This window comes from Marmota monax, unplaced genomic scaffold, assembly GCF_021218885.2.
Source record: "Marmota monax isolate L192 unplaced genomic scaffold, Marmota_monax_Labrador192_F-V1.1 WCK01_AAM20220418_F8-fsc00415, whole genome shotgun sequence".
NCBI lineage: Eukaryota > Metazoa > Chordata > Mammalia > Rodentia > Sciuridae > Marmota > Marmota monax.
The window spans coordinates 587703-612976 of NW_026694342.1; the positions used below are offsets into that span (position 1 = coordinate 587703).

At 33.5% G+C, this 25274-nt stretch overlaps 1 protein-coding gene across 4 annotated transcripts in view; it reads right to left on the reverse strand.

Moving 5' to 3' along the window:
* Rapgef6 (Rap guanine nucleotide exchange factor 6) overlaps window positions 1–25274 on the reverse strand; it is an 83975-nt gene that overhangs the window by 50575 nt on the left and 8126 nt on the right. For 2 of the 4 annotated variants that reach the window (XM_058586554.1, XM_058586555.1), the window contains exons 5-12: window positions 23936–24100; window positions 20890–20997; window positions 18657–18860; window positions 16463–16571; window positions 11628–11868; window positions 6895–7052; window positions 4474–4488; window positions 10–250 (exon numbers count right to left, since the gene is read on the reverse strand). In XM_058586554.1, coding sequence (XP_058442537.1) covers window positions 10–250; window positions 4474–4488; window positions 6895–7052; window positions 11628–11868; window positions 16463–16571; window positions 18657–18860; window positions 20890–20997; window positions 23936–24100 — 1241 coding nt within the window. The remainder of the gene's footprint in view (window positions 1–9; window positions 251–4473; window positions 4489–6894; window positions 7053–11627; window positions 11869–16462; window positions 16572–18656; window positions 18861–20889; window positions 20998–23935; window positions 24101–25274) is intronic. The other 2 variants (XM_046467685.2, XM_046467686.2) reach the window with 1 other exon arrangement.

A 25274-nucleotide genomic window follows, 5' to 3' on the forward strand; every position in this document is an offset into this window, starting at 1 on the left:
CTTATTCACCTTCCATTGAGTTGAATTCTATCAGCTAATTTGGAGAACTGGTCAGGAAGTCTTCTCTGCTTTATGACACCCTCTGGAGTAACAGAAACTTCACAAAGAGAATATGTGTCGGATGCACCAGTCAAACCAAATTCATGAACAGCATGACAAACTACTTCTTTAGCTGTAGTGTCTTTACTGATGATAATGTAGCAACTTTGTTGATCTGCTTTGAAAACTCTTATAACTTGATCAGGAATATCTATATAAATAAAAAAATGCCTTATTATTTTCATGAAAATTACTTTTAAACTCTTCAAAAACAATTTGGAACATAACTATTTCTGTAAATGTTGCAATTTATTTTCCTATTTCGTGTAGGTGATTAACTATTCATATAGAAATCACTGTGGCATTTATTGATAAAAATGTTATCTACTATTTTTTTTTAGGTGACAAAACACGATAATACATGTTCAGAAAGATAAAAATTAGGATCATATTATTGTCTGGCTTAGAACTCATATTTTTTTCATTTATTATAAACATTATGATGTCAATGTTCTATAAAATTATTTTAAATACAGGCAAAGAACTCCATAATATATAACTTATATATTTCAATTATCCAAACCCCTAATGATAAACATTTATTGTTTACCATTTTACATATTTGTTAAGATATTATGACCTACACTCCTTCCTCACCCCCAAAATAGATAAATATTTGTAGGCAATCAGATTATTTCCTCTGTGAAAACCTTCAAAAAAAAAAAAACTAAGCCTTAGTTTTTCCTTCTGGTACTGTAGCTCTATCACTACATTACACATCTCCAACTCCTTTTATTTGAAGACAGGGTCTTGTTAAGTTGCCTAGTCTGGCCTTGCACTTATGATCCTTTTGCCTCAGAATCCTGATTATCTGGTATTACATCATTACAGCCAAGCATGCATCACTGTGCTTGGCTCTTGAAGATTTTTGAGACATTGCCAAAATGTCCCCCAGTGAGATTATATTTTATAATCCTCAAATGTGAGAGCATAAAATTGTTGATTCTTATTTAAATGGTTTATATAATAATATCTTACTTCACTTTCCTCCTTTTGAAAGCCCTTTTCCTCCAAAAATATGTAATTATTTTGTTTTTCATTTCTTCCATTATTGATGAGATTCAGTAACTGGTATTGGCTTAAAGAATAATTAGTATTTCTTCTTTTCTAAAATACCTTTTGATATCCTATATGCTTTTCCCCACTGAATCATAATAGATATGAACACCCACTCTACTTTACAGAGGTAAATATCTCCCCAATTTTAATAGTCTATTGTATTTCTAACAAAGAAAGGTTTTAAATGTTTATATGCTTAAATATCTGTCTTTGCCCTTGTGAATTCTGCTGTTAGCAGATAAATTCCACCTGTTCCTATAATACGAATTATGATATGATATTTTCATTTTTTTCTGTCCTACTTGATTAAATCTTTTTTCTCATCACAGAGTACAGGTTAAAACTTTCAGAACAATGTTTATTATGCTGGCATTTTAATGTTAATGTTTTAAAATAATCGAAAAGTGACTTGACTAGAGTGACTTTTTTACTATTTGTTTATGTAAGTGACTTATATAAACAAATAGTAAAAAATTTCCTATGAAAATAAGTTACTGTTATAAAAATTCAGGAATGTTTCTTGTTGTGGCTTTTCTGTGTGTGAGTGTATGTGTATTGACTATAGTGGAATGGATAGGGGAGACTGTGGTGGCTCAGTTAACTTTTTGTCTAGCATTGACTTATGATCATTGTAGAAACTACTAACTTTTCCTTTGTTTTGTTTTTGGTACTGGAGATTGAACCCACAGACTCTAAACCACTGAGTCAAATTCCCAACTCTTTAAAATTTGAGATAGGGCCTTGCAAAATTGCTGAGGCTAGCCTCAAACTTGGAACCCTCCTGCCTCAGCCTTTTGAGACGCTAGTGGGTAACTATTTTTTATTTATTTTTTAGTTGTAGTTGGACACAATACCTTTATTTTATTTATTTATTTTTATGTGGTGCTGAAGATTGAACACAGTGCATCACACATGCTAGGCGCTCTACCTCTGAGCCACAACCCCAGCCCCTGGGTAACTAATTTTTAAGAGGAAAAAAATTAAAAAATTTGTCTTAAAAGGAACAAAGAAAGTAATGCAACATATACGGCAGGAAATAATTTTATGAAATAAGCCCTACCACCACAGTCCTAGGAAATTATTGGAAGCAGATGGGTATTTTGGTTTGTGAGGAGAAACAAAGTGGTTTCACTATTATTTTAACTTGTTAATAAAAGACCAAACAATATACAGTTATTACTTGTTTTGATCCTACCCTCTTCATGAAATGGGTCCTGGGCTCCAGAACTGGATCTGTTTACTAGAGCTTTGGAAGCTGAGCCTCAGCAAGTGGTACTAGAGGACCTTGAAGGAATGGTGAGGACTTCCTTATCCTTTGTATTACTTTCTTCAGGGGAATTTATTCACAAAATCTGGTGGGGGGGAATTTGCACATACTTCATGTTCTCTTTCCCTGATGCTATAAAGTCTTTTAGGAAGAAACACTCAGTTGTATATCTTGCTGAATGGGGTGTTAAAATGCTACATTCTGTTAAAACCATCTGTTCTCCTAGACAAGGAAAAGGTGTTCTCTAATCACATAAGAGAGATTCAAGTATCACACAGAGGTACCTCTAGCACAGATCTACAAGTGGGATTCAAAGGGTACCCTATAATCCAAACCCGATCAATGTGCCAATATAATGAATGCCATCTTGGAAAACTGAGACATTAGAGGAAAACAACTTCTTTTTACTGACACCAATGACAGTGTAAATCTTTCTCTATTATTTTACAAATAAGTACTACATATATATTCTTTACAAACATATATAATTGTTATTAGTGGGAGAACACATGTCAAGAGCAATACTCAAATGAAAGGACATTTTTTTTTTTTTGGTAGTGCTGGGGATTGAACCTAGGGCCTTGTGTATTCGAGGTAAGCACTCTACCAAATGAACTATATATAACCCCAGCCCTGAAAGAACAAGAGCATCCTTTAAAAAAAACAAAAAGACTCTTTCTACTATAAATTGTTAATTGAACAATAACATTGCTAGTATGTGTCAACATGTTCTAAGTGATAAAGATACAGTGATAAATGAGATAATCTGCTCTCAGGGAATTTACTTCCATTCAAATGAGTAATAAATGGTGTGCCAAGGAAAGACAATAATCAACCAAACAAGGCAATTTCTTGTAGTAAAAAATCTACCAAGAAAACAAAGTGTAATGATTTAATGGTATAGATCAGGAATTGGTACACTTGTTTTTCTGAAGGGCCAGGTAAGTAAATATTTTAAGTTTTATAGGCCAAGAGGCAATACCCATGATATTTTTCAGGTACTCATATAATGAGAAAAAATTTTTACTGACAAAATTCAAAATAAATCAATAATGGAAATGGAAATATAAAACATGTAGACATAAGTGTTTAGAAAACACTGTAAAAGTCCACTAATAGGAAACTGCTGAAAAGAATTCTATCAGCTGCTTAAAAATTTTGGTAGAATTGGGCGCAATGGCGCATGCCTGAAATCCCAGTGGCTCAAGAGGCTGTGGCTGAGGCAAATGGATCTAGAGTTCAAAGCCAGCCTCAAGCAAAAGCAAGGTGCTAAGCAAGTGAGACCAGTGAGACCCTGTCTCTAAATAAAACACAAAACAGGTCTGGGGATGTGGCTCAGTGGTTGAGTGCCCCTCAGTTCAATCTCAGGACTGTGCTCCCCACAAAATTTTGCTAGACCATCACATTCTAATACAGGTAACTTGCTAAGTGAAAGAAAAGTACAAGATTGTATTTGAGATGAAAAGAATAGCATACACATTTTACGAATAATAAATTTTTTAAAGAATACATGAGAAAATTAACTAAATTCTGGGGAATAGAAAGGTGTACACCAGATTTTTCAAAAAACTATGTTTATGTTTCTTTATAATTAAAAGCTAGTAAAAAATGGCCCTCAGACTTTCAATGCAGAAGTAAGTTTGCTACATTAAGTAAATAAAGTAAGTCTTGTGCTAGTAAATGAAAAAATAAGGAAAAAGTTTTATTGCAAACTCAAAAACAAAACAAAACAAAACAAAAAACCCCTCAGTTTCAAGTTCCTTTTAGCCACACTCTGAATTTTTTAGGCTTCATCTTATATTCGGTTAAAAATTTCAAAAACCTTTTCACGAGCTTTAGAATAGCACGTACACTCTGAATATAGAAATAACACATACACATTTATTTTTTTCCCAAAGAAAATGACTAAAAGGATACATGCTAGTTAATTCTACCTTGTAACAAGAAATAAAAGTTCTGTTTCCTATTTTACTCAATTCTGTACCATATGACTTTTTGAAAATAACAAAATACCACAAAGACTAGGAATGGAATTCCGAAATACTTACAGTAAAAACCAACAGCTGTAAGGCAGCAAAAATAAAGCAAAATCATAAAAATGTCAGCAATTAAAATAAAACTATCAACAGTTTTGTAGTTCTGCCCCCACTTTCATTTTGATCTAGTAACAATTTTATACTTGAAGAATAAACATAACTGAGCTCAAGACTGATAATTTAAGCTTGGCTGATGACACATAGGTACTACAATATATGGATGTGATGTGCTAATTTCAGTGTGACTGCATATTATATGAGGAGATGAATTCTGAATTAGCTGTCAAAAATATTTTTTAAAGATAAATAAAAATACCACCACCACTAGGTAAAAGGTCTTTCACAAAGTCACACATTTTGGGGCTTAAAATATATTTTTTAAGTTAAATACATATATGCATTCATTTACATTACTAACATGGGCACAGTCTGTAGACTGAACCATATTAAGATTCACTCAATGGATTTTAAAAAGGTATTTTCAGTCCTTTTAAAAATGTTTTCAAGGAAGAGAAATTGCAACCCAATCTGTAATCAAGTTGGGCAGTATCTCCTCTTCAGAGGCCTAAATTTCTGCTCCATGGGGCTTAACTGAAAGTTTCTAAATTTTAACAACTTTAACCTCTTTTCTTTGTTCCCCATCTAACATCTCATCTTACGTCTTCTCTCATTCTCTCTCCTATCCCATAGCCCATTCCTTATTACCTTGGCCCTATATTCTACATATGCCTATGGCAAAAATACAGACAAAAATTCAATAAATCTATGTATCATATATCCCTAAATACTTGTCTTATGAATGTAAGTATATTTAGCTTCTGCTCTAGTAGTGCAAAAATATTTTGTAAAGTTTATATATGGTATAACAAGCATCATTGTAGAACACAATTCACACAGGCACGAAAAGAAATTTCTAACCTATCACATAACAAATAAAGACAGGCCATGAAAATGTGCTGGGAACTTCTGAAAAAAGAGCAAGTAACACCACAGCAGAGGGAGCTGAACTTCCCAGATGAGTAACATTTAATTTCAGCATCGATGAAAAGAAAAAGTTGACTATATACCTGTAGAATTCTTTGACCAAACCACATGGACAAAGAATTCTACAGGTATATGCCATATTCAAAAAAGGATGAAGAAACAGTGGGGATAACATCAGAATAGGAGGTAAGAAGGGAGGTTTATCCCAGCAAAATGTCCCACACTGGTAGTAACATTTCCTTTATATAACAGAAACTGAATCCAGATGGTAGATTTTCCTACCCCTATGATACTTCAGTCTTGCTTTCTTACCCTTTTAAGTTAATTAACTTGATAGGTGGGTAGCAATCTTTACATTAACTTCTGATCAAATAAGGAGAGTGATTTCTGTATCATAAGTGAACACTCACTGATAAACTGCTAGAAATTTCTAAGCAAAGTAATGATTCACTAAAATATTTATTCTTGAAAAGAATACTGATAATGACATAGAAAGTAAGTTGTACAAATGGGTTTAGTAGTCTCTCTAGTGGTTAAGAGGCAACTGAATTAAAAAGGAAAAAACCACGTACAGAATGACCTCACTGTTTTTGTGTTATGTCCTGGGGTTGTAAGTTGCTATAATGAAACACAAACTTTACTACTACACTTATGTATTTTCTTCAAATACGGAGATTAATGTAATTGAGTTTCCTTCCTTCTTAACACTAGCTGTTGGAAGTGAAAATTTATGCTGCACCAGAAATATGATGATCTTTGTGGAAGAATTTTTTTCCTTTCTCTTCCCTGGACACATTATATTGCTCACTTAATTGCATGTGTCTTTTATTAAAAGCTATTTTGAATTTCTTCAAATGATGATATCTAGTTGATTCTTCAAAGGTGTTGATCCTTTGGAGTGAAATTTTAGATTATATAGTTAAGTGAAAATTTCTGTCTCCGGGCATCAATACATAAATAAAAAAAATTAACTTGATGTCTCACAATGAAAGTCTGAACAATGAAAAAGATGCTGTAATACTTTGATAACAACAACTACTTTAGCTTCATGTATTGAGGAAAAAAAAATCACTGCTTTTAGAAAATTACCAAGGCATTTTTATATATCCCTAAGAAAGATTATCGAGGCCATTTAAACTTTTCATACTTTGGATAACATGTTTCTTGGCTAAGAAGTGTCTGTTTTCATTTCACTGCTCAGATAATAATTACCAAAAGACATCTAAATCTGTGGTCAGGGGTAGTTTTTACGTAATTTTCTTTAATTTTTGAGGACGTACTCTGCAAGTTTAGATAAAAAGATAATCTTACTGCTTTCAGCATGAAGTCACCCAGAGGTAAGAGAAGGTAGCAGGCAGGCAAGCAAATTTAGTATTTACTGCATGGCCCAACCATTTGTCTGTTCATTAGGTACCAATTTGTCTTCATAAAATTATGTGTGAACATTACCTGAAGGATTGGAAAAGTCCAATATGCTGGTAGTAGGCTGTAGGAGATCAGGGCTACTGGATGAGAGTGTTCCAGGAATAGGCATTATAGCTAGGCTGTGTCTACAATGCCTTGTTCCCACAATGCTGTCATCTTGTGATTGGCTCAGGCCTCCATCACTAAAAAAAAAAAAAAAAATCATATATCACTTTAAAATATTAGAGGGTATTTAAACAGTAAACATTTTTATTCTCTGTGCATTAAGGCATAAAAACCATTTCAAAATGGTGATCTAAACAACTGGATTAAAATATTACTGTAATTTTTAAAACAGGATAACTACAATGATGAAAATATAAATATTTTTAACAACTATGTTCATGTAAAATTTAATTTGTACATCTGAGTAATTCTACTGCATCATAAAAAAGTCATACTTAGTTTCAACTGGTTTTGGTAAAGAAACTGAACCTGAATGTTTAGGGAGCCCTTGAAAAATTTGCCAGCTAATACATGGATGCATATTTTAGTGTCCATTAATATAAGTATCCAACTATGCATAGCTAAACTATAGAAAGTGTCCCTTCCTCCCTACTTACAACATACAAAATCCAGAATAGGAAGGAAGCAGCAAAAGTTAATTCTCTTTTAAAATTAAAAAAAAAAAAAGTTAATAATTAAGTGGCCAAATTTAAGCAAAGAAAAAACTTCTTTTAGAATATTTTAGAAGAATCTCACAGGCAACTCTAAATTTACCTGTAAGTGGGGGAATGGGGATATATATACTGTTACTTAAGTTTTATGATCTCAAAATATAAATTTTAAAGTAAAACATTTCTACATAAACATAGGATAGCAATAGGGGAGGGCATGGAGAAGATTCCCAACAGCATCAGTAGCAAAATACCACTTCTAGGGTTTTCATTATATTAAAAAAACAAAAACCAATACTTTCCATTAATATTAGTTCCCACCTAAATTTATTCAATGTACCATTATGCCTAGTACTTGTTGTACATTCAAACAGGCAGTATCACAGAATACTTACCTATTATCATGGAAAGGATAAGGCTACAGTATTAAAAATGAGTGATATGGGGTATATTTAGAATATGTTAGAAGTAAAACATGATTTAGGCAGATTAGAAAATGATGCCAGAGAATTGTTAAATAGCTAAAGAACTTAACAGCCATACAAGAAAGAGAGGGCCAGGACAGACAGCTGAAGAGTTGGGAAAAGAATGAAAATGTGGAAGAAAGCAAAGACTTCTTGTTACTGTTTTAAGAGCAAGCTTTGATGTCAGACAGACCTGGGTTATTAGCTGTTTGACCTCAGGCAAATTTCTTTCTCTTGCTGGACCTTGGTTTTCCTCATATCTGTACCCCCAAACTATTATAAGGATTAAAATAGGTAAAGAAGGTGAATATTTTGGCAAAGAAGATAAAGTACTTTTACCAAAATTAAAATGAGAACCACACAAACCTAAGAAAGGATATTTATTTTAATTAATTTATATTGAAATGCAGAAGAGGACAGTGTGGGAACAATTTGTTCTCAAGGAGAAAAGGAATCTATCTGAAAAATAAGGCAAAGGAAATATCTTATCTGATAAGTAATTTGAGATTACCCTAAATTGGCTCCTTATAATTTGTATTCCTAGATGTCACAGTTAATTGTTTTAAAGAAGGACAGCTTTCATAGATTCTTAAGTAGAAATAAAGATTTTTTTTTTAAAGCAACAGCCTTTTTTTTTCTTTCAGTTTTTGAAAACACATCTACCAATATTTGGACAGAGGGTCAGAAAACTGAATCCAAGAAACTAAAGTTAGAGATTAGTTAGTCCTGTTAATCAAGTAGAAGAAACCTAAATGATACTAAAAGTTAGAATTGTCTATAAAAGGGAATTAGTTGTATTAGTTATAGCAAATTGGAATTCACTATAGATGCTAAGAGATGTTCATGAACTCCTAAAAGACCTTATATCACACTGATGTTATTTAACATTAACTCTGCTTTCTAATAATGAATTGTTATGCCACTTTGCTGCTATAGTCATGAAAAGCTGGTTATAAATTCATGGCAATTAAGGTGTGAGTATATATAAATGAAAATTATACTGTTATGTACAATCCATGCTATGACAGGAATGATACAGTATCTACATGGCAAAATATCCATGCTTGAAGCTGAATTGATAAAGCCTATTTGGCAAATAAGTACATCAACTCTTACCAAAACAGTTTCCTGAGAGGTGATGCAATAATAGAAATAAGACAGTTGTGAAAAATTCCAACAATTCCCTGACACTAGATTCACTGAGAATAAAAGTACTTAGTTTTATATTATAGAACTATAATGGTTACAAAATAGCATCAATATGCAAATAAAAAATAACTCAAATATCAAAAGCAAACAAAAGCAAACAAAAAAAGTATGTTGATAAGAAGTTGGAGAATAAAAATAATTCCTGATAAACAAGCAAAACAGTCTACTATTGGGTATGTTATAATTAATAGTATATATGATTTAGGATTTTGGAATTATTTATTCTTATCTCAAGTATTTGCTTCCTTACATCCTTTCTTTGTTCCTTTTAGAGATACCGAAATTCTCTCCTACACCTCTCTGAAAACTCACACCCTACTCTCACAGAAGTAAGTACTGCTAAAGGAACAAATCAAGTCTGTTCTTGATGCCTCTCCCAAAGCATCTGCGCATATAAAAGATATCCAGTAATTGCAGTCATTTCAATTAAAAGATAACAAATATTCAAAGCAGAAATCCTGAAGAATACAGAAAGCAAGGGAAGAAGGGAAAAATTATCTATAAAATTCTTTACAAAATCTCCCATAATCAACATCTTGGTATTTTCCCTTCTAGTCATTTTTGCACTCTGCAGTACAATGTATTTAACTAAACTCCTGTAGCTGAAGTTATTAGTATTTTACTTCATTAAAACATGTTTAGTAAAGACATCTAAAGTGCAGCACATTTTATTCATGTTTGTACTCATAGCAAAACAGTAAATATTTCTTGGTTAATAAATGAGGAAAATTAAATTCAGAAAAATCCTTCTGAGTTTAAGTGAAACTATTCTACTAGAATAGTAGAATATGATTTTTATGCTATATTTTATTTTTATGTTCTTTTTTTGGTACCAATATAAGGTGATAATGTAGAAGATACTCAACTGACTACAGGTGATCTCAACTTCCATGCTTCCTGCTGTAAGCAAAGATAGAATCCATGCACAGTAACTAATTCTCATTTCCCGAAGAATTATGTGGAGATGATATATTGATTTAGTTGCCTGAAACTTGAGTATAGCTTACTAGAATTCAACACTAACAAGCTGAGGTGAGTAATAATTAACAATATTCTCAGGTTTTAAATGATATACATGTCACAACTCTGCTACCAGTCAAAATAAGAACCGCTTAAAAGATTCCAGACCAAACCCACTGGGGTTTCTAGAAGTACAAGTCAGAGCACTACCTTCTAAAAAACTCTGCTTGTGAATTCTTTTCTGTCTTCTGGTCTCTATTTCCCACAGTGACTTTTGGTCATCACAAAACTGACCTCAACCTCTTCAATGTGGGCTGGTGCCTTTTATATTCTCCTTACTTGATCCCCATTTGTGAGAACAAGACTTTTCTTATAATGTTTGCTATAGTATGTACAATATTAGCAAATCCTGCTATTTAAGGTTATGATTTTTATAAATCCTTTACTTCAAGGAAAGCAAGGCACTCACAAAATGAGTTATGAATTTTCTAGAGAGAGAGAGAGATTAGGAACAAAGCTTAGGATATTTCAATCTATGCATGACAAATTAAAGGAAGGGCAAATGTACTTCTCTGGTTGGAAATTAGAGCTTTAGGAAGAACATTTTCTGATCTTTAAAATCTTTGAGAATTTTAACTATTAAAAAATACTGAAAATTATATATGTGGTTCTTTGAGTATGCTTTTTTCTTCTGATTAATTCACTATCTTAACTTATTTGATAAGTATTACTTGAGTGCCTACTATGTACAAGTATTATACCTATATTTTAGTGTTCTCAGAACTGCTTTATGAAAGCAGTTACAAAAGTTCTGTATTATATATATGTACAGTATATAACATAATAATCATAAAATATAACAATATATGTACATCTGTAAGATATATACCCATATAATATAATATACACTAGAGGCATTCTCAACCATGACTCTTTAGTGGACTGACTTAATTGGTATTTCACAGACTTTAATTTACATATAAAATTTTCAGGTATTACTTAGTTTTGATGATATTCTGCTTTTGAAATAAAAAATAGGTTTGACTAAAGTTTAGCATTAGACTTCAGGAGGGGGAAAATGGTGCCATGATTTAAAACCAAAACCAAACCAAAATAAAACAAAAAAAAAATGATGGTAGCAGTGAAATGTGTCCCAAGATTGTCCAAATTAGACCAGGGACTGAAATTTGACCAAAAAATATATAAAAATAGGTCTCAGAATAAAAAACTAAGTGTTTTCTAAAATTTAAAGTAACATCAATAGAATATTATATAATTTAACAGTGGTAACTTCATAAAAGCCATGGGGAGAAATTTAGAATTTATTTTCTTATTATAGATTGCTATGAGACTTTATAATACAATAGCTACATAAAAAGCAAGAAATGACCCAAACTTCCCTCTCCCGCAATAAAAATTTTACAATCAATATAAAAATTCCTATATGACAGAGAGTGACAGTACCTACCTAAATAGCTTTGGAGGCAAGATACTAAATCTTGTTTTATCCAGAATTTTCCTGATTTTGTTTCTTCCACCTGAAACAGTATTTGCTTTAACTTTCTTATTTCCTTTCTCCTGTGATGTCTGTTCAATATCTCCTGGGACATCTTGAATTGAATGCCGATTACTTTTTTTTTCAGCAATTTTTGGAATATGAGGAACACCATATTTCTCTTGTTCAATCCTACTAAGCAACTCTTTGAATACTGGAAATAAACAAATAAACCTGTCATTTCTTTTCATTAGGAAGCTTTTACACCAAAAATAAATTTAAAGGATAAATACAATCATTTTCTGTTATTTGGCCTTTTGCAGCCCATTCAACTAAACATGATCACCCATCCTTTATCTGCTTTATCTACTTCTTTCTTCAGTTTTCAAACCTGACTGTACTTATGATGTTGTCCAACACTGATAAAATGAAGTCACTTGAGGAAATGGACAGAAAATGGGTAGGCTGCCAGCATGTTTTAAAAATCTACAGGTTCCTATTTAGGTAATAAGTAATATAACTAACTACTTAATGAATGTTATAGAAACAGATTATATGTGGAATGGTGGCTGCATACTCTGGAAAATACACTTAAATAACATAACCAAATACACGTTACAAAACCACTCAGCTTATCACAAGGCATAACTTTGAGCAATATACTTTACATGAATATAGTGTGCACTTGTTATATCCAACCATACTTCTACCTTCCTACCCCGCCCTCCTGGCCCCTAGTAACCACTATTCTACTTTCAGGTCAACTTTCTTAAGTTTCTACATGTGAGAGAGAATATGTCATACTTGTCTTTCTATGTCTGACTTATTTCACTTAACATGATATCCTCCAGCTCCATCACTTTGCTCCAAAATTTGCATTTTATAAAATGGCTGATATAAATGGCTGTATGTACATATATACACACAGCATATTTTCTGTATCCATTCATCTGTTAGTGGGCACTTAGACTGACTCCATATCTAGGTATGATGAATAGTGCCACAGTAAACAGTCATGCAGCTATCTCTTTTGTATACCAATTTCATTTCCTTCAGATATATACCCAGAAATGGGATTGCTGGATCATATGGTAGATCTATTTTTAACTGTTCTCTAAAGTGGCCATACTAAGTTACATTCCCATCAATAGTGTGTAAGACTTCTTTTTTTTCCTTGTCTTATCAGCAATTGTTATTTATTATTAACAGCCATTCTAACTGGGGTGAGATGGTATCTCATTGTGGTTTTCATGAGCATTTTCCTGGTGGCTAATGATATCAAACATTTTTCCATATATTTGTTTTTTAAACCACGTTTTTTAAGTTCTTTATAAATTTTGGATATTAACCTTATGTCAGATGAATAGCTGGCAAATATTTTCTCCCATCCTGTAGGAAGGTTTCAGCAGAAGGATGATACCATTTTATTATCAATTCCTTCTATTGAATGCTTTTGTCATTACCACCATATTTTACATCACTCTAAGAATTGTTTCTTCCTCAATGTCCCCCCCCCCCCACCGCCCCAAACATGCTGTTCTTGTTTCAAGGGCTAGATTTTTAAATTGCTCCAAGCAGAGTTCTATAAATGTTTTTTGTCTCTTCCTTGAATGTCCCCCTTCCCTGCTCCCAATCTGTAAGATCACTTATTTGGGATTTCATCATGCTCTCTTGATGATCCTAATTACTAATACAAAATGGCAAGTATGATTTGCTCTGGTATCATCTATACAAACATTTTCTTTGCTTACAAGATCCATGCAGGATCTTGGTGTGAAGACCAGCTAAATTAAAGGGAGCAGCTTTGACTGCTCTCTACCACCCTCCACCCTAGACCCTAACGATGTAGTTCTGCCCCTGACTGACTATATGTTTATAATACCCATTTTACAAATGAGGCTCATAGAAGTAACCTCACATCATTTCCCAAGATCACACAACTGAGCAGTGTCCAAGGCAGAGTTCAGACCTGAAATTCTCCACTTCTGATCTAGGGCATCTTGGTGAGAGGCCTGATGAGGAAACACTCAGATTGGAAGAGGAGGAGGATGAAAAGTGGGACTGGAGTCTAGCAAGCCTTCGGAGCTGCCAAAAAGCTCTGCTATACATCTCCCTAGACAAAATCCAACACAGCCTGGGCCCCTGAGCACCCAGCCTCCGCAGGCATGTCATTATCCACAAATCCCTACAGCAACTCCAGGCCGCCATTCACCTGGCTCCAGCACCTGCTCTGCCCCGGCCCGCCCCTGCAGCCCCTCTTCCTGGGTGAGGAAGAGATTTCTCCCTCTCCACCACCATCGGCTGGCTCTACCCTCAGGGAGTTGGAGACATCCATGGATGAGACAGAAGTACCTCAGAATCCAGTGTCTCCCCCGGCCTCAAGAATGAAGTGCTACCCCAACCTGACCCAGTCTTCTTGGAAGCTCTGAGTTCCCGGTACCTGGGGGACTGTACCCTGGATGACTTCTTTTTGAACATTAACACATCTGCAGTCGAAAAGGAGCCTACCCTGCGCCCCCCCCCCCCCCGAACCTCTTCACAACCTCTTCTGTGTCCCAGGATCCTGGCAGTGGAATGAACTAGATCACATCATGGAAATCATTCTAGGATCCTAAAATTATCATGGGAACAGAACCCTTCCTCACGGCGGCCTCAGTGGGCTGGATCCCTGGATGTAACTCGTTCGTGTGTGTTTTGATAGAAGCACCAAATAGTGACTATGGTCTCCTTTCCTCCCATTTCAGGGTTCCACAAATATGTTTCTTGCATGTGTGTATATCTGGTTACCCCAGCCTTCTGTGAAGATAGGTCTTCCTGAATTAATTTATCTGTTCCAAATGCCTTAATGAAACTCTGGGAGTCTGACTTTTCACACATTTCTTCTGCCTTTCTCTCCAGTTCTCACTCCCCTTGTGACCACTGGGTCCTCAGGGAAGATAAAGTAGGTCCTGTCAACAGTGACAGAGGTGTGTTGCCAGGTTGCTCTAGAAACCCAGGCTCTGCCTCTTGAGGGAGTGGGAGGGGCTGATCTCTTTTCCCCAGGTTGAACCCCACTTTCTTGGCAGGACCTCAGCCCCAGCACAATAGGGTGGAAACCAAACTGCTCCATGCTGCATTATTTAAAAAGAAAGGCAGGGTTTGTGGTGGCTTTTTTTTTAATTGTAATTTTTTAATTTTACCTTTTAAATATTTATTTTTTAGATGTAGTTGGACACAATACCTTTATTTCACTTATTTTTATGTGGTGCTGAGGATTGAACCCAGGGTCTTGCACGTGTGAGGCGAGCACTCTACCACTGAGCCACAACCCCAGCCTCAATTTTTTAATTTTAAATAAAAGTATTTTGAAAGAAAAAAAAAAAGGTCCATGCAACATCCAGTCTGACATTTTGTTATTCTTACCACTCAGAGGGTTCTAGGGTTCTGAGAGTGTGGGTTCACTACCTTTTGTATCTTTTAAAATTTAAACTTATTTATTTATTCTAATTTGTTATACATTACACCTTTTGTATCTTTAAACTTATTTTTTCTGTCTTTCAGAGTTAATGTTGTTAAACACTATATTATGCTATCTATATATTTTTGTATATAATAATATTTGATACTAATTAGCAATCATTAAGTGACAAGAAAAAAGTAAAGGCATTGGATCTTTACAAGAACCTTACGAAATATAGCTGGAGAAACTGAAGCCTGGAGAGTAAATAATCTGTCCAACATGCATAATGCTGGTTTCATGTTTTTCAAAACTGATATCCCTGTGGTTTTAAGCTAAAAGCTGGTGTCACTAAATACTAGTGTCACCTCTAGGAAATCCAAAAACCCTGAAGGCTTACTTACTTATTCTTTGTTAAGTACTGTATAGTTGCCAACTGACTGTTATATATCAGAGTCAACATGATGTAATTCAGTCAAAGTGACTCCAATAAAAAGAGGAAAAATAACAAATGCTTCATTTTTCAATATTACTAAGCAGAGTATAAAGAGGAGTTACAGTGGAAAAATTAAAACTCACACTTCCTTTCTATAGGCATAGTTTTAAAAGTCAACTCTTACTTCTCTAATTGCAACTGAAACCTAGGGGAACCAGCTCTTAAATAAAAACTCTTAAATTTTCTTTGACAATTTTCAATGGCTATACTGTATTTACTGTTGCCTTTCTCTGAATTTTAACAAAAATCCTGTGGTATCAAATGAATCCAAATGACAATAAATCCTTTCTTAAAGTTATAAAAAAAAAACCCATAAATTTCTTAATAAAATAAGTACAAGGTGAACATTTGCTTTGTTTATATGACATAATCAACATTTTTACACAGGAAGGTAGAGTTTCTTGTTAGAAATCTGTAATTCACTGATTATTAATTCAGTGCTTTAATTAATTTCCATGAAACAATCTGGCATTTACATTATTTCAGAAAGCTAGTTAAAAGATTAGAAGTAGATTAATTTGTAAATTAGCAGGGAGAAAAAAAACCTGATTATGACTCTAAGTTCTATTCAGGTCATTTTAAGTATTCCTCTACCAGAGTATGGTATATAACAGATTCTCAATAGATATTTCATAAATGACTGAATGAATGTAGTTGTATACCTACTTTCAAACTTTCTAAGATATCAAAATAATAAGCACAAATGAAAAGTGAAAATTCTAAATTGTACTACACACATTAGCAATCCTAATAATACCTTAATAGCTCAGATAAGAAATGTTTTACATTTTATTTTTCTTTTCATTGTTAGGACTTTACTTTTCTATTACAAAAACAGAAAAGCAAAGCTCAGACAGTATTTACAACAAAACTTACCAAAAATATTGGTCTTCACAGTTAGTGCAAGATGAGTATTATTCCTCAAAATTTCAAGGGCCTTTGCAAATGTAATATTCTCAAAATTCTGTCCATTTACTTCCATTATCTTAAGAGTATTTGAAAAATACAAATTAAGAATAAAATGTAAAAAGACAAAAGCTTAAAAGTTTATGCTGAAAAAGTACAGTAGGACTTCAATAAAATGTACCATAAGTAAACAACGGCTCTCTTTGTGAGAAGGTAGATGGGTATTTATTTTTTTCTCCTACATGGTTGCATTTTCCAAATTCTCTACTGTAAATTATATATATATATATTTTAAAAGTTCATTCACTTTAGGATAATAGTAAGGATTTTTTTTTTACAAAGATCACAGAAAAGTTCATAAATGAAAAATTTTGACCATATCAAATCATATCAAAAATTACCACCTGTGTGTATGTATAGTCAAATATCCTATGTGTAAATTTACTGCATTTTAAAGTGAAATAATTCATTTGAAAGTAGCTCTCTAAATATATTTAAAAACCTGCTGTCACTGATTGTATCAGGTAGCCAAACAATAAGAAGCATAACTGAGATAAGTTCTTTTTCATATGAACATCAAGGATTGCCCAATTTGGCTGTACCTCAGAATTATACAAGCTTAGTTTTAAAAAATGCCAATTCCAATAAAGAGTGATAGAGAAATATAATGAATAAAAAATAATCAACAAAGAGGAAAGATCTAGGGGACTGACATAAAAATTCCAAAAGGATAAGAAAGAATGCATAACAATACATTATGAAAAGAAAATTCTACAGAAGTAAAATTCAAGTTAAAAAAGACCTGCATCTCCTAAAACAGATAATACAGTATTATGCAAAAATAATAAAAATAAAGAGATCCCCTTTTTTGATGGTGTGGGAGTTGCTTAAAGCCTCAGATCATCTCCACAGTAATGGAGAGGGATGATGGAAGAAGGAAAAGCAGATTAAATTTCATTCTTAGGAATTTGGGTGGCTAAGGTAGGAGGATTGAAAATTCGAGGCCAGACTCAGCAACTTAGTAAGACGCTGAATTAAAATAAAATCAAAAGGACTGGGGAGGTAGCTAAGTGGTAAAGTGCCTCTGGGCTTAATCTCCGGTACCAAAAAAGGGAAAAAAACAAAAACAAAAACAAAAACAAAACAAAATCTATCTACCTACCTATCTATCTAGGGCTGGGGATGTAGCTCAGTGGTAGAATCCTCAAGTGTGAGGGAGGCTCTAGGTTTGACTACCAGTACCACTACAAAAAAACAAGAAACAAAAAACTCAAAAGTCTCTTGGGGCAGAAATCACCCGTTGGTTATGAATCACTATTTTGAAGGATAGCATCTTTCAAAATAGTTTTTTATAATGTGAATACCCTTATCATATTAAAAAAGTGATAGTATGGTTCAGTTCAAAAGTAAAATAAAACCACATTTTAACTGAATGAATGAACAAGTTTTTGAACATGAAAAAGTAAGTTTCTCAAGTGAGTCTGATGGTATCTAAGATCTGGGAAACAACCCTCTGATATGCATGAGTATCATCTTAGAGAGCTTTGTTAAAAATACAAATTTAGAAACTTTATCATTTGAGAATGTAATTAATATGCCTGGAAGGACTAAGGTTAGCATGGGAATTGCGTTTTTAATGTAACAAAAGGTTATAAGTAAATCACATTTTCAAACCGCCTGCTCAGTAGTTACCTTATGTCTAAATGGAAGAAATGGATCATCACCAAATTCCTTTCAGTGTCTGATTTTTTCTGGTCCCTCACCTGACTCACTTGGCTTATAAATGTAGTATGTTATCATATGAACATTATTTAAGTTGATACCATCACTTACGGTAATCTTCAGCCACTTACATAAGAAGTGAAATGACCCTTCCTTCAAAACTAATCTTTGGGGTATGAGGCAGGCCCAAAGGAGGTCACGATGATGAGGCCTGGTCGAGCTGGTTCAAACGCTAGATCAAATTTTTTATTAACAGCAGTGGATATATAATAAATGTGTTTAAAAAATAAGCCATGTTAGAATACCACCTCTTAAGATGCACTCAGACAAATACTCAAACTGACTATATCTACTTAAGAAATATCGGATAAGAACAAAAATAACAGACAGACTATTGTGTTGATAAGATGGCTTTAATTTAAATGGTGAGTCATTTACTTACCTGATCACCACGTTTCAGTCCTGCATCAGCAGCTTTGCTACCAGGTTCTACTCCTTCAACAAAAATACCAAATCCCTTCTCACTTCCTCCATTAAGGCTGAAATTCAAAGGTGACTCTCGAGAAGCCTTTTGTAGCACAACCTGTCTCCACTTAGCCTTTGCAGCACAGGCGATATTCAATAACCTAAGATGACCATTCATTTTCTATAAAGTAAAAAAAAGAATAAAATTATGTCTATTCCTATAGGCTTCTAAAATCATCAAAAATTATTAAAATAAGAACTGTAAACATAAACTACTATTAATGAATTTTTACTATTAATACATATTATTAATTTTTACTATTAATTACTATTAATGAATTTTTTTAATCATGTGAGGTGATTAAAAAAAAAAAAAAAAAAAAATAAAGGAGAGGGCCCGTCTACTGCAGTACACTCTTAAGAATAAGATGTCTGAGTACGATTTTAAAGATTTTTAGATAATCACAGGTTAGCAACTCAAGAGGTTGAGGCAGGAGGTTAGCAAGTTCAGGGCCAGTTTCAGCAACTTAGATAAGTTAAAAAGACAACTAAAGATCAGGGCTGGGGATGTAATTCAGAGACAGACTGCCCCTGGGTTAAATCCCTAGAACCATAACTACCACCACCACCAACAACAAAAGATTTCAAAATGTTATCTCATCCCCACAGGGATGATAAAAAATTACTTCTCATTCTCTGAACTTTCGTAATACAAACACCTATCTTGTTCATCTCATGACTATTGACGTTGGTGTGCCTCTATATCAGGTTCCCCAGTCCCTGTTCATTTCTCCCCATTTTACAAAGCAGATATGCTGCTGAGAAGTCTATAAGAACTAAGGGGTAAAAATTGGATCATATCTTCCAATTTTTTTCTTTTTCAGGCAACTCAAGCCACTAAGACTCTGAAGACTATAATTCTTGAGCATACGCTATGTGCCAGGATTGTTTTCGTATTGTTATTCATTAACTCACTACAATCTTCATACAATCTCATTGAAGTAGGGGCTATTATCTTTCAAATAAGTAAACAGGAACATAAAGGTTAGGCAACTTGTCCAAATTCACATATCGAGCAAGTGATGGAGTATGAATGTTAATTCAGGCAAACTGATTCCTGAGCTGTACTCTTTTAACCATTATACTACATTATTTATTTCCAAAAATTTCAAGCTGCTAGAAGCAGACAACCTAGTTGCAGCTGAATTCTATGTGACAAGGAGAATCAAATGTATTCATCAATAGCTACTGTGGAAGTTAAGAAGACCTTGAAGGAATTATCTTAAATACTATATATTTAGAAAAGGTGAAAGCACATGTAGCAGGGAGATCCACAAAGTCTTAATGTAGATCGGATATAAAAGATATGCACTGAAAGTTGCACATACTTGGAAAGAGCAGGACTGGAAGAAGAGAATACAACAAGGTCTGTGATAAAGAACTACAAAATAGTCTGGTTTAGATATAATCTATAGTACATAAGAAAAATCCTGAAAAAGTAGATGAGTGACATGAGTATAAGGTGAGACACTACTTTGGTAGAAAATATGGTGTACTGGGCTGGGGATGTGGCTCAAGTGGTAGTGCGCTCGCCTGGCATGCGTGCGGCCCGGGTTCGATCCTCAGCACCACATGCAAACAAAGATGTTGTGTCTGCTGAAAACTAAAAAAAAAAAAAAAAAAAAAAAAAAAAAAAAAATTCTCTCTCTTAAAAAAAAAAAATATGGTGTGCTAACAAAGACAAGCAATATGCATTGTTTGTACTTTAATATCTATCTTTTGGACACACAGAATGGAGTAGAAGAAAACTAGAACTAAGACCATTTAGCAGGCTACTATAATAGAACAGGTATAATAAAATAATGAGCTCCTAAACTGGGAAGTAGAAAAGAAATGGCTGAAAAAGAGACCAAAAGCAAAGACACATATGTATACATAAATGCCTAAATCAGCAACATGGGTGACTATGGACTGATCCACATATGCCCAGTACTTAGAAGCCTGAGGAACTAAGAGATACTAGTCTTAAACTAAAAATGAAAAACAGAGTCTAAATGGATGATTTTTGTTTCAGCTGAGGTGACGGAGGATAAGCAGAATTACAGAGTTCTCATTTAGTATGCAGGATAATACAAAAGCCATTGCTGTTCTGAATAATTGTTCTCGCTGAGGAGCAGCAACTGTGAAAAAGAAATTCATTTGAGCCTTACTGTATCTTCCAGATTTTTTTCAAATTCTTCCAGAAACTGAGTCATAGCAGAATCACCTTCAAAATCATTAAAATGATTATTTACCCATAATAATACAATCCGTGTCACCTGAGGAAAGACAGAAAAGGCAGCATATGGTTATGAGAGGCATTATTTCTGAAAAAGTACATTCCAAAAACATGCCCCAAACTAAGGAAGAATAGAGCTTTATGACTAACCTTCTTCTCCCCTTCCTTGTATATAAAAAGGCTTGTTCTAACAGAGGCATGCTTTAGTCTAAAATTTTGCTTCCTTGGGTACACAAGCAACAAAGAACTCTGTGCATTCAGAAGATAAAAGTCATCTTATATTCTTAAAATGGAATAAATACATGGGATATGTATTTCAGAGCATCTCAAAATACAAACTTCATATCATAAAAGCTGGCAATCATATCAAAAAATAGTATAAGTGTTTCTATAGCTAAGAACATATTTAACCCCAAATTTTAATGAAAACAAATCTGATATTTCATTCATTGTAAATACTGTCAATTTTCAAAAATGGTGAATAGGTTTGTTTACTTTGCTCCATAGATTAAAAGTAAGCAAATGTTAAGTAGTAATATAGTTAGCAATGTAATTTTGAATCATATATTTTCAAAATTATGTAAAATGCACATGCACATAAAATTTACCATTTCAATCAATTTAAAGTGCACAATTCAATGGCATTTCACACATTTCCAATGTTATATGATTATCATCACTAACTAGTTTAGTAAATGCTTCCCATTCTGTCCTTTCTCCAGTCCCTGGAAGGTACCACTAGTCTACTTTTGTATGTATTTGCCTATTCTGGACATTTCATATAAAAAGAATCACGTAATATTGGCTTTTTGTGATTGGCTTCCTTTAATTAGTACTTTGTTTCTTTTTATGGATGAATAATATTTTATTAAATTGCTATATATGTTTTGTTTATCCATGATAAATATTAGTGGGACATCTGGACCATCCTCACTTTTTGGCTATGGTCAATATTGCTATGAATATCTGTGTACGAATTTTTGTTTGTGAACTGTTTTTCAGGTACATACCTAGGAGAAAAATTACTGGATTGTTTGGGTACTCTATGTTCAAATTTAGAAGAAATGTCAAACAGTCTTTCACAGAGGCTATATTATTTTACATTTCCATCATTAATATTGGGGGTGGGGTATCTAATTTCTCACATTCTTTGTTTTTAAATTTTTTTGGGGGGGGGTCTTTTTCCTTCTTTTTACAAATCCATCCCAGTGGATACAAAGTGATATCTCACAATGGCTTCAAGCTGTATTTCCCTAAGACTAATTATGTTGAGCATCTTTTTCATGTGCTTGATGGCCATTTATGCATTTTCCTGGGGAAATGTTTAAGTCCTTTGTCCATTTTCCAATTGTGTTATTTGTCCTTTTGTTGCCAAACTGTAAGAATACTTTATATATTCTGGATGCTAGACCCTTATCAGATATGATTTGCAAATTTATTCTCCCATTCCATGTGTTGTCCTGTATTTCTTGACAGTATCAGTTGATACAGAAAACATTTTAATTTTGATGCAATTCAAATATCTATTTTTTTTTTCTTTTGTTGCTTGTGCTTTTGGTGTTATATCTGAAAAACTACTGCCAAAACCCAGGTCATCATGATTTACTATTATCTTTTCTTGTAAAAATATTATACTTTAATCTCTTATATTGCCTCAATTTTTTTTTGTGGTGCTGGGGATGGAACCCAGGCCTTGTGCCTGTGAGGCAATCCCTTTACCAACTGAGCTGTATTCCCAGCCCCTCTTATACATTTTGAGTAAATTTTTATGAATGGTGTAACTTTGATAAATTTTGAGTAAATTTTTATATATGGTGTAAGGTAAGTAAGAATCCAATTTCATTCTTTTGCATGTAGAAATCTAGCTATTTCTAAATCATATTTTTGTTCAGTCTCTAGGCATGCCTTTATTTTCTCAGGAACCAAAGTAATTATAATTAATTCCAAAAAAAAAAAAAAAAAAGGAGAGGAAGACAAGTCTGTAGTTTTGCACACTTTAATCTCCTAAATAATATAATTCTACAGTTTAGTCAGGTGTGGGGGTGCACACCAGTAATCCCAGTGACTTAGGAGGTTGAGGCAGGAGGATCACAAGTTTAAAGACAGCCCTGTCTTAAAAAATATAAGGGGCTGGGGATGTAGCTCAGTGGTTAACTGCCCCTGGGTTCAATCCTCAGTATCCCCCCACCCCCAATGCCAAAAAAAAAAAAAAAAAAAAAAAAAAATCAACTTTGCCTTCATCTAACTTATTTTCTTTGCCATTATGATCCTCCTTTTTATTTTCTTAGAACAACTTACTTCCCACTAATTTGCTGAGGTATTACTAATATTTCCATTAAACTGTACATACCATGAAACAGGCAAAATAATCTATTTTAAATAGCAAATAACATTTAATGCAAATTCAAAGAAAGATTTAAATAAGCAGCAGGACAGAAAAATTAGGATTTAACATATTGTTTTTAAATGATTATAAAATATTTTGGTAAAATTCTAAAACACTTATGCAGCTTTTACGTTTCCTGAATTTAGAGCAACATCACAGCCTTATTTCAATTTTTGCCTTTTAAGATTCATGTCCAAAAAAAAAATTCATGTCCCCTTGAAACAGGCTATGCAATCATAAAAGTAGATAAGCAGATATATGTCTATACCAACTTACTAATTTTTTAGGTGAACTAAATTTTGTTATCAAAGTAAACATTTAATCTATCAACTGCAAAACGTTCATTAATAAAATGTAAATGCTGTGTGTGGTGGTGCATGCCTATAATCCCAGCAACCCAGGAGGCTACAGCAGGATTGCAGGTTTGAGACCAGCTTTAGCAAATTAGTGATACCCTCAAAATAAAATAAAAATAAAAATAAATGGGGTTGTAATCCAATGGTGAAATACCCTTGGGTTCAATCCCCAGTACTTCAAAACAAAAATTCTACATTAAAATCACTTTCACGCCCTTGATATTTTTAAAACCAACCTTATCCCTTAAGCTGTCAATCTTAAACCATTCCAAAAGCTTGATTCCAACATCCAAAGGACTTTTAAGAAATGTCCTATAAGTTAATAAGAAATCTTCTATATAAGTTGGGTCCACAATGGAATGTTCTTCTATTAAATGCATAATGAGACGCTCAGGTGTTGCCTAAAAATCCAAGGACAAAACGGAATCAATTAACTCCCATTGATTATTCTCCTTTATAGCCACTCCCTTATACAAATCCCCAAAGTAATTTCACCATTAAATCTTTACGCTGGGAGAAGCTAGTCTTTCTAGGTTGTAATGCAGCAGTAGAGGTTTAGATGAGAAAAAATATAGGAATGAGTACCCAAAACAGCATTTACTCAGCTGTACCTTTTTCCATTGGCATCCTCAGAATTTAACTGATTTATTCCTTGTGTGGGCTCTTACTGCCATTTCTGGTATAATGGGGGTACATAATGATTGTCCCAGGCAAAAGAAGGAAGAAGCAAGAGGTAAGTAAAAGAAAAGGAAAAAAAAAAAAAAAAAAAAAGAGGGCGGGGAGAAAGAAGAAAAAAAAAAAGGAAGCTTTATTTCAAATTTATTCCACTTCAAATTTTCTTCTGTCCCAAGCTGCAGGAATAATATATCAGTTCAAAAAAAGCCAGTTTTACTGCTGTTACTTCCTCAAATAGTTTCCTTCTACATTTTATCTCTGCTAGCTCACCATCTTGGGAGGAATGAGAAGTCCTATAGATAGTTTTTACAATCAGAGTTTTAAATGCTTGCCTGTCTGTAAACTTATCAAAAGAACACAAACAAACATTTACCATTGCTCCTCTTTGAGCTTCTGAATTAAATAAAACAGATGGTAAGCCTGATATAAAAATTAACTATTGCTCATGACCCCAAACTTCAATTTGCTTCATTCATTCAAACAACTTGTTGCTCAGAATAAATGTACATTAAACATACTTTAGTACTACAAAGTACTTATTTTATCTTTTTTAAAAAGGTGCCCACTGCTAACAAAGTATGTAAATCATTTCTCTGAAGGAAGTCATAAGACAGTATTTTCATTTAACTAACTTAAGGAACAAGGAGACCATAGATTATTCTTATTCTTCCACCCTCTAAAACACCAAATTGGCTTTATTATCAACGATGGTTTAGGGTCACTTAAATGTTGTTTTTAGATTATATATATTGGAAGTCATGGTGTAAACTGGTCAACATTGAACAGAGGCCATCATTTTGACTGGCTAAGTCATTGAGGCAGGGTCTCTTATAGAGATTAAGCTATACATTCTAAACTTTAAAGATGAGTCAGGTAATTATGAAGAGGCACATCACCATT